Source organism: Hyperoodon ampullatus, assembly GCF_949752795.1.
Source record: "Hyperoodon ampullatus genome assembly, chromosome: 7".
NCBI classification, from domain to species: domain Eukaryota; kingdom Metazoa; phylum Chordata; class Mammalia; order Artiodactyla; family Ziphiidae; genus Hyperoodon; species Hyperoodon ampullatus.
Window position 1 is genome coordinate 102,064,899 of NC_136920.1, and position 10,647 is coordinate 102,075,545.

Genomic DNA, 10,647 nt, shown 5'->3' on the forward strand with positions numbered 1-10,647 from the left:
GCTCTTCTGGAAGGAAGAAAGGAAGAATAAAGAAAAAGAATATATGAAATAAAAGCTGAGAGATAAAGAAGATTAAATTGGAATGTGAACCTCAACTCACAGAAAATAGGAGTGTCAGGAGAAGAGGAAAATAAAAAGGGAGAAAAGGAAATACTTGAAGAAATGGAAATAAGTTTCCTAGAATTAAAGAAAGATGAATGATGATGTATTTATGCAGTTCCAAACAAAAGCAATAAGAAGAAACTAACCCTGGCAATATTATAATGAAATGGAAGTTTTACAGGCAAAAATAAAAGTCTAAAATTTTCTAGAGAGATAGAGCAGATCAATCACCAAGGAATAAGAATCACAAGGATCTCAGACTTTTCATGAACAAAAAGAAGATAATGGTAATATTTTTAAAATATTGAAAAGACAAAAGAACATTGAGCCTAAATTTATATCCAGCCAAATTGTCATTTAAATGTGAGGGTATAATAAAAATATTTTCAGGCACATAAGGCCTCAAAAGGTTTGTCACACAAAGACCCATATTGAAAAGAGTATTGGAAAAGGTCCTTAAATAAGAAAAGAAGCAAATCCAGGAGATGCTACTAGAGGTGTATGACATAAAGATAATTAAATACTTGGATAAAGTTTGGTGTTGTCTTTCAAAAACTACCAAAGACCAAAGAAAAGAAAATGAGAAATTATGTCTACCATAACCTAGACTTAATTTCTACACAATATCAAAAGGTGGTGTCTTTAAGTTAGACATTTTTTTAAGGTAGGAAAAAAAACAGAATAAATTTAAAGAAAGTAGAAGGAAGGAGATGAGAAAAATAATAGCAAAATTAATGAAATGGAAACAAAAATAACAATACAGAAGATCAACAGAACCAAAAGTTGATTCTTTGAAAAAACTAATAAAATAGGCAAGCCTGTGGCAAGAGTGATCAAGGAAAAAAAAGAAAAGTAATTTAAAAACTAGTATTTTCTTATCATCTTTTAATCTCAACTTCAAAACCTCAGGAGTCTGAAGCATGAATGAGATGAGAGCAAAATATGTCAATGTCATTGTTCGTAATATCATCTCCACACTATAGAAATGCATTTGAAGAAAATGAAATGGACAACTTCCTAGAAAACTATAATCTACCAAATGAATTAAGAAGAAGTAGAAGGCCTGAATAGTGCCATAACTTTAAGAAATTAAAGCAATTTAAAAAATCATCTCACAAATAAAACTTTAGGCCAAGTGGTTTCACAGGCAATTCTACTAAACTTTCAAGGAACATATCATATTAAACTTAGTACAAACTGTAATAAAGACTAGAAAAGGAGGGAATACTCCCAACTCATTTATGAGGCCATATAATCTTTTTTTTTTAACCAACTAAAAAATAAAATCTCTTTTTAAATTAAAGAATCCTAATGACTTTGAGGTAGATGACACTGTTATCAGATAGTGAAGTAATTAGGTGTGAGATATAAAAATAACAAAACTTAGTGAAAGAAAGTACTGATTTGAAATTATCTTCTTTTAAGTTTGGATGGAAAATTAAGAGCACGTCCAATTCAAAGTTCTAGGCATAAAATCCAGGTATGGCATGTGGTGGACTTGCTTCTCCAACTTGGCCGCCAATGGAAAGAATCCACACTCTATGGACCAGCAAACTAAAAAATGACTGTCCCCATGAAGAAGCCAGTGACTTTGCATTTGAGTTTTCCAGCTTGGCTCATTCCTAAAAGTTCAGGCTTTGGAGTCCTAAAGTCTCCTTCAACATTTAACTAGTTCTTCGTTGGTGGAAGGGGCCGGGACTGTCTCTCCACATGTAAACTGATTTTTGTCATAAATCACTTTTATAATGAGAGAGCAGCTAGGGCACGTTGCCACATCTTCCCCATTCTCCAAATCTTCCTTGGTGATGCAGAAGTTATCCCCACATGGGCAGGGGTAGAAGTACTTCTCCGAGTCCTCGTCATGTTGGAAGTCCTCAATCTCCACCTCGTCATGAAACATCGCCATCATTACTGGGGCCAGCAGAGGTCTGTCACCTCCGCTGTCCGACCCAGGCCAGGGCATGTCCAACTTGGCCATATAATCTTGATCTTCAAACAAGACAAGGATAATATGAGAAAAGAAAATTACAGATAATTTCCTGAGGGTTTTAAGTGTAGAAATCCTAAATAAAATATTTTCAAACTAAGTCCAACAGAGTATAAAAGGAGAATATACCATGTAGGGTTTTCCCAAGAGTACAAGTGGATTATAGAAAATCCATAGATGTAGTTCACAACATTAACAGCTTTAAGGACAAAAATAACATGATTATCTTAAAAGGTTTTGAGAAATATTTCATAGAAGTCGAGCATAAATTCATGATAAAAATTCTTAGCAAATCAAGAATTTGCTTAACCTACTGAAGGACAATTATGTTATGGCAAACATTATACTTAATGGGGAAACAATAGTAGCATTCCATTTAACATCAAAAATAATTAAGGGTGCCCAGTATGATCATTTCTACTCAACCTTGTATTGACAGTTTTAGCTAGTACAATAAGGCAAGAAAAAGAAAGTAGAGGCATAAGGATTGGAAAAGAAGAAATAGAATTGCGAAATATTTGCTGATGACATGATAGCCTCATAGAAAATCAAAGACACCTGGGGCAAAGTATTATATTATTAGAAATAATAGGAGAATTTAACAAGGTCAGTTCATTTCTATACACCAGTAACAAATAACCATAAAATGTAATTTAAAAGAAGATATCACTTATGATATATTAAAAAAAATCAAATATATAGGAATAAAAATTTTAAAAAAGATGTGCAGGACCTCCTTGGAGAAAATTTAAAACTATTGAGATTCATTAAAGAAGTCCTAAATAAATAAAGAGAAATACTATGATGCATATTTCTTATTTCTTAAATGGAAAAAAATTTAATATTATAAATATTTCAATTCTCCTCATATTGGCTCATAGACTTAATGCAATTCCAACAAAAATTTCAGATTTTAATGGAATGTGATAGTTTATTCTAAAATTTATGTGAGGACTTCCCTGGTGGCACAGAGGTTAAGAATCTGCCTGCCATTGCAGGGGACACGGGTTCAAGCCCTGGTCCGGGAAGATCCCACATGCCGTGGAGCAACTAAACCTCTGTGCCACAACTACTGAGCCCACGTGCCACAACTACTGAAGCCTGAGCGCCTAGAGTCTGTGCTCAGCAACAAGAAAAACCAGCACAATGAAAAGCCCATGCAGCACAACGAAGAGTAGCCGCCACTGGCCACAACTAGAGAAAGCCCACACACAGCAAAGATGACCCAATGCAGCCAAAAATAAATAAATGAATTATTAATTTAAAAAAAACTATGTGAAAGAATAAAGGACCAAGAAGTCAAACATTTCTATAGAGGAGTAGGGAGGGGAGATTTGCTTTATTAGCCAACAGGGTTTATTTTGAAGCTGTAGTATATATAGTATGATATTTGTTCAGAAATAGAAAAATAAACTTTTGGGCAGGTAGAAAACTCAGAAGCAGACCCATGTATATATGGAATTTTGGTATATGACAGATGTGACCTGGCAGATCAATGGAGATTGGAGGGGCTAATCAATAAATGTATTTGTAAAAACTGGTGATTTATAATGGAAAAAATGATATTGATTCCTTCCTTAAGTCATTTGTAAAAATGAACTCCAGATAAATTAAGGACTTAAATGTTAAAAGTAAAAGTTTGTAAATTTTATTAGAAAATATAGGTAAATACATTTCTGACTTTGAGGTAGGGAAGAATTTATTAAAGACACATAAAAAACCCTCTAACCATAAAAGAGAAATCTGACGACATTAAAATTAAGACCTGAACACCAAAATATATCTTATGAAAAGAAAAGAGAGAAGCTACCAACTGGAAGAAGATATTTGCAACCCAACTAACCAACAAAGGATTAATAGCAAGAATATATAGAGATTTCCTCAAATTCATAAGGAAATAGCAAACAATCCAATAGACAATGGACAAAGGAATTTCACAGAGGAGAAAACACAGATGATCAATAAAATCATTATGAGAAGGTCAACTTCATTATTTATTGTGGAAGGCATATTAAAACCACAACGAGATACCAAATTATACCCATTCAATGGGCAAAAATTAAGAAGTGGACAATGCCACATATTGGTGAGAATGTGAATTAACTGGGTACGACCACTTTGCAAAGTTTGTTGTTATCTGATGTTGAACATTTCCATATTAACTCAGCAATTCTACTTTTAGGTATATACCCAAGAAAAACTCTATGTACAATAGGAGACATAAACAAGAATGTTCCCAGCAGCACTTATTGCACTCTTAGCAAGATAAATACCTGAAACGACCCAAATACTTATCAATAGAAAACAGATAAATAAATTGTGGTAATTTCACACAATGGCATATTATATAGCAAAATAAATAGCTAGAAGCAAAAATATGAATAACCTGAGCAATAAAATTTTTTTAAAAAGGAAATTCCCTCAGATTTTATAGAGCCTGAGGCTCTTTTATAATGTTGAAAACAAAGAAAATTGAACAATAGAATTATTAGGAATACAAATATGTGATAAAGCTATAATTTCAAAAAACAAGTTATAATAATAACTGCAAGATTCAAGGAAGGGGAAGTAGAGGAATAGACTGGGGAGAAGCCCATAGGTGGGTGTAAATGATTGTTAATGTTCTAATTCTTGTATTGGGTGGTTGGTTCACATGTATTTAAATTATTAGTAATAATAAGCAAATTCATATATAAATACATAGTTTATATAAATAAAAACAAAAGAGGACCATGCTTAGACCCGTGATGAGGGTGTGTTACAAATCAAAGATAATCCAATTCTGTGCTCTTGAGTGGAAAACCAAGAACAATATCAACTCCCTCACATGTTTTGCTTTTATTATTAGTTATCATTAATCCACCCAACAATCCTATTTTTGGTTACTACTATGATTTTTTTTTTTTTAGGCTAAACCACAAAAAGAATTTATTTAAGTGTCCTGAGAGAACAGGAAGGTGGGAGCTGGGAGAGCTGAGGCCAGGATGTCTGATACTTGCTTCCCATATCCTGTAGAAAAAGTTTTCTATTCCAAGACCTAGTCCTCCACATTTTTTTTGTTTTCCATTAGTGTTCTGTTTGCTCATCTGTATGTATAGCATTTCAATGTACATTTACATACAACTTAATGTAAAAAAGCCTTTTACTACAATAACCATTGTGCCAAACCACAGACTAAAAAGTTAATGTGCTGTAACATTAGCAGGTCAGTGCCTAGTCCACCTTTAACTGCTGGCTCAATCAGTAAATATTGGATGGCCATTTTTTTAATCATTTGACTTTTCATAAAATACATATCCAGTTATTCTTCCCCTCCTTCACCTGACTCGCTGTTAAACTGCCTTTCTTCCTTTTACTCCATCTCATATTCTGCAGTCAAGACTTTTCAGTACCTACTCTTCTGAGAGATTGGCTCAAAGAGACACAGATGTAGAGAACAAATGTATGGACACCAAGGGGGGAAAGGGGGTAGTGGGATGAATTGGGAGATTGGAGCTAACATATATATGTTAGGGAACTCTGAACAGGGAGCTCTGTTTAACTTAGCTGTACAGTAGAAACTAACACAACATTGTAAAACAACTATACCCCAATTAAAAAAAAAAGAAAATTTTATGTATTATGATTTCCTTTTTACAGATGAATCAAATCTTAGTGAGTCAACATAACTTGCTTGAGTCCACAAAGCTGGCATGTGGTAGATTCCAGAATTTGAAGTTTCATCTGTTTGACTCTAGGGCCTAGCCCTTACAATGGGGTTAGACTCTTGGCCATTAAGATTGCTTTAATCACTAGTATACCAACCTAGAGTAATTGTTGTGCTGAGGATAACAGTCTCTAGATATGTGAAGGTAAGAGTTCACCAAAGAGTTCATTTAAGTGTTTTGCCAAAGTACGCCATGGCAAGTTGAGGAATTTGCACATGTGTGTCATAATGGAAAAACTGTGTAAAAATGAAGACTCATTGAGTAATAAGAATTTGAATGCAAGAGAGCTCAAGTAAGGAATGTCATGCACTGTTGGATCAGGAGTGATTCATTCCTTTAGTCTGCATAATGTTCCTTTTCCATATGCCCACGCAGGAATGTATAGATATAGAGAGAATGTTCACAAAACCTTTTGAGTGGTTGTAAACGTGCTCTACACCTGATTTATTCTGCTTTGTGACCTCACCCAGACACCCTTCTTTCTGGTTTCTTGTGTCTAAAGCACACCAAATGTGAAGCCCAGGCCCCCTCTACTGGTTGGCCACATTTTGTCATAAGTGTCTTCCTAAATAGGCATCCATCCATCCCTGTGAGTAAAGATAAGTTGATGCTTATTTCTAGTGCCCTGATTTTTTTTTGGAATGCAGAACCGGCAGTGAGAAGGAGAGAGGAGTATGTATTTTTTGTGAAGAAGACAGAATGTCACCAAGAACCTGGTTCGTGGGCAGATGCCATACAATGACTTGTATGGAAACTTTGGGGGAAGAAGATTGGAGGTGTGGAGATCGGCTTTAGAGGCAGCATTTGTAGCCTTTGCTTTATAGCTTAAAAGTCTATTAACTTTCTTTAACTCATCATCCAAATTAAATTTATTAGGTAATCCCACAGACAGATGTCTTTTTGGGTGTATCTCTACCCCATTTCCCTTGAAGTTGGGATTCTCTTCTCCTTCCTGTGTTTACATGTCAAATCTATTCATCAGAGTAAAATGAGGACCTCTGAGGCAGAAATCACATTTAATTTTTTGTCAGGTTCAGCCCCCAACTCCCAAATAGTGCATACCACATGGTAAATATCAATTATGCTACTTAGCTACCCTTCTCAAATTGCCATGTAAGGACGGAAAACATCCCCATCCAGTAGCCCAAGGAAGTTCAAATCAAAAGGATGAAAGAAGATGCTGACCACTCCCCAGAAGACTAAATACAGTAATTTTATTGTTGTGCACATAATCACTATTTGACGGGAAACATTTCAGTGTATGTTAGCTCCAAGATGTTGAAGTTCAATAAGTTCAGAAAACATCTATTAAAATGACTTCCCGAGCTTCCCTGGTGGCGCAGTGGTTGAGAATCTGCCTGCTAATGCAGGGGGACACGGGTTCGAGCCCTGGTCTAGGAGGATCCCACATGCCGCGGAGCAACTAGGCCCGTGAGCCACAACTACTGAGCCTGCGCGTCTGGAGCCTGTGCTCCGCAACAAGAGAGGCCGCGACAGTGAGAGGCCCGCGCACCGCGATGACGAGTGGCCCCCGCTTGCCACAACTAGAGAAAGCCCTCACACAGAAACGAAGACCAAACACAGCAAAAATAAATAAATTAATTAATAAACTCCTACCCCCAACATCTTCTTTAAAAAAAAAAAAAAAAGATTTCCCTTTTCCTCCACCCCTGAACCTCCAAATCCTTAAACACTAAAGAGGGCAAAATAACATGGTTCTTTTATTCTTTTCAACTAACAAAACCCTGACAGAAATATAGAAGCAACTCTGAGCATCAAGAAGCAGACAGGAGGGCTTCCCTGGTGGCACAGTGGTTGAGAGTCCGCCTGCCGATGCAGGGGACGCGGGTTCGTGCCCCGGTCTCGGAGGATCCCACATGCCGCGGAGCGGCTAGGCCCGTGAGCCATGGCTACTGGGCCTGCGCGTCCAGAGCCTGTGCTCCGCAACGGGAGAGGCCACAGCAGTGAGAAGCCCACGTAATGCAAAAAAAAAAAAAAAAAAAAAAAAGAAGCAGACAGGAGCAGCAGGTTCCGTGGGCAGGGAGCCAGAATCCCTGGGTTCTGGTCTCAGCTCCACCAAGTGGTGGCTAGGTTACCATTGGAGAATCACGTCAATTTAGTTTGTGCCTCAGTTTCCTTATTTGTAAAATAGTAATTATCATATCTGCTCTATATACTAACCTCACTGGGTAGGTAGATAAGGCATGAGAAAGCGTAACAGGCAAGAGCCAAATCTGACTACATGTTGGATCTGTTTCTTTTACTTTAACCTTTGCTTCCTGTTGCTTTTGTTCACTAAAAGGATACTGTCTGTACATACTGGCCTGCCTTAGGGAACCCTGCCCCTCTGCCTGAATGTCAAACCAAAGTGCCTTTGTTCAGGAAACATCCAGACCCTGTCCACCTGTGGATGGCTGCAAGACAGTGGAAATTAACACATCCCCTCCCTGAAGCTGGCCATTCCAGGGGATATTTGCAAAACGTATGGCCTTTTTACTTTACTTCCCCCACCTCCTCCCGCTCTCTGTGCTATAAAAGAAACTGGCATCCAACCCCCTATAAAGTGGCTAATTTTTTTTTTTTTTTTTTTTTTGGCGGTACGCAGGCCTCTCACTGTTGTGGCCTCTCCCGTTGCGGAGCACAGGCTCTGGACACGCAGACTCAGTGGCCATGGCTCACGCGCCCAGCCGCTGCACGGCATGTGGGATCTTCCCGGACCGGGGCACGAACCCGTGTCCCCTGCATCGGCAGGCGGACTCTCAACCACTGCGCCACCAGGGAAGCCCAAAGTGGCTAATTTGAGATATTAGTCTGCCGTCTTCTCCATCTGCTGGAATAAAGTCGTATTCCTTGCCTCAGCACCTCATCTCCGCTTTATTGGCCTGTTGTGCAGCCAGCAGAGAGAGCTTGGACTGAGTAACAATAGCACTTTGTAAACTCTTTGTTTCTAGGTCCTCTTCTCACTCTGTATTCTCTCTGGAGCAGAGTAGAGGGCGGTCACGTCACACCTACTCTTTCTACTCCATTATGTTTATGTACTGGAGGCTTCTGACGGCTCTCAGACTGGGGCGAGGGAGGCCTGCCCTGGCTTTAGAGGGCCTTGCATGTCAGAACTCCCCCAGCCCACCACAGAGTATTAAAGAGCACCCGGGCCCCCCCTCACTTGGGCATTCAGCATTTACATAGCACGGCCATAAGCCTAAATATCCACTTTTATAACCAACACTGTTTAATCCCCAGGAAAACGTTTTCCCACATCTCTTGCTGGCTGCCTCGGAATGCTGGGAAGGTTTGTGGGTCGTGCTGTTTGCAAAGACAGGGTCCCAAAGTGCTGGGAAGTCTGGGGAGCATTGGGTGATGGAAGTGCTTGGATAAGAGGAAAGACAAATTAATCAATTCTTCAAACTTCTCTTTCAATAAGAATGACTGCATTTTCCCATATCCCAATTATTGGTCTCCAATACCGCTGAGTGTACACTTGTCTTACTTCTTTTGTGTTCACAAATTTAGGGTGATTTCACAACTATTGTACATGGTGGCTGAAGAATATTTTGCAACATAAAGTAATTCATATCCCTCTTAAGTTGTATATATGAAGTTTAATTAAAATGTTTATGAAGCATGATACCAATTCTTTGCATTGGCAACTAGAAGGACAGTAAATTCTGAATGAAGAATCATTTTATTTTTATAAACCTTTTAGTAACATTTAATTAAATTTTCAAAAATTAAATTTAAAATATTTAATTAAGATGTTGACACTTGTTAATTTTAATTTATGCTTTTGCCTTTAATTTTAATAGATGCTTTTGAATATTTTAGAAGAGACATAACTGACATTGTATGAAGAATAATTTTACATTTTTTTTACATTTAGTTTAACTTTATGATGAAAATATAGTAACATTTTGTACAGTTTGAGCACACTTACATTTTACTTTTATATCATTATTGTCAAGAAAGCACAAATCATGTGTGTCTTCATTATAACACCTTAATTAGTGATTTTACTAAAATAAGATCAAGAAAAATAGTAGATACTCCATAAATATTGGTTGAGTGAGCAGAAAAATGCAAATTAAAAAGTATTAAATTAACTTTAAGGGTATGAATTCTACCTCAGAGCAATAAAAATTTATTATATAAGTTTCTCAAGTAGGGTTTTTTCAAATGGGGTTGTAAGAGCTGTGCCATGATTGAGGAGGGGGAGGGATTTCTTAAAGCCTTTCTTAAATATACTGCATCTTCTGGAATATAAATTTTCCCTTTTAAGTTTTTATTTATTTAATTTTTATTTATTTATTTTTTTTTACATTTATCTTTTTTTTAAATTAGTTTCTTCTTTATAACAAAGTGAATCAGTTATACATATACATCTGTTCCCATATTCCTTCCCTCTTGCGTCTCCCTCCCTCCCACCCTCCCTATCCCATCCCTCCAGGCGGTCACAAAACACTGAGCTGATCTCCCTGTGCTATGCAGCTGCTTCCCACTAGCTATCTACCTTACGTTTGGTAGTGTATTTATGTTTTTGCGGTATGCGGGCCTCTCACTGTTGTGGCCTCTCCCGTTGCAGAGCACAGACTCCAGACACGCAGGCTCAGCGGCCATGGCCCACGGGTCCAGCCGCTCAGCGGCATGTGGGATCCTCCTGGACCGGGGCATGAACTCGTGTCCCCTGCATCGGCAGGCGGACTCTCAACCACTGCGCCACCAGGGAAGCCCCTTTATTTATTTTTTAAAGTTTTAATTTATGTATGAAAAGCAGAGTAGGTATGAGATTTAAACAAATAAGATAGACATAGTACTTTGGAGAATGTTTATTTCCCAAAGATTGTGTTGGGTCACTTT

General features: G+C 37.7%; 1 protein-coding gene across 1 annotated transcript; it reads right to left on the reverse strand.

The window, feature by feature from the left end:
• Positions 1 to 1,759: 1,759 nt before the first annotated feature.
• On the reverse strand, positions 1,760 to 2,011 carry LOC307056487 (diphthamide biosynthesis protein 3-like; the record flags this gene model as incomplete). The annotated part of the gene is made up of 1 exon (XM_079709304.1): positions 1,760 to 2,011. One exon carries the CDS (start codon positions 2,009 to 2,011, stop codon positions 1,760 to 1,762), a length of 252 nt encoding a protein of 83 aa, XP_079565430.1.
• Positions 2,012 to 10,647: the final 8,636 nt, after the last annotated feature.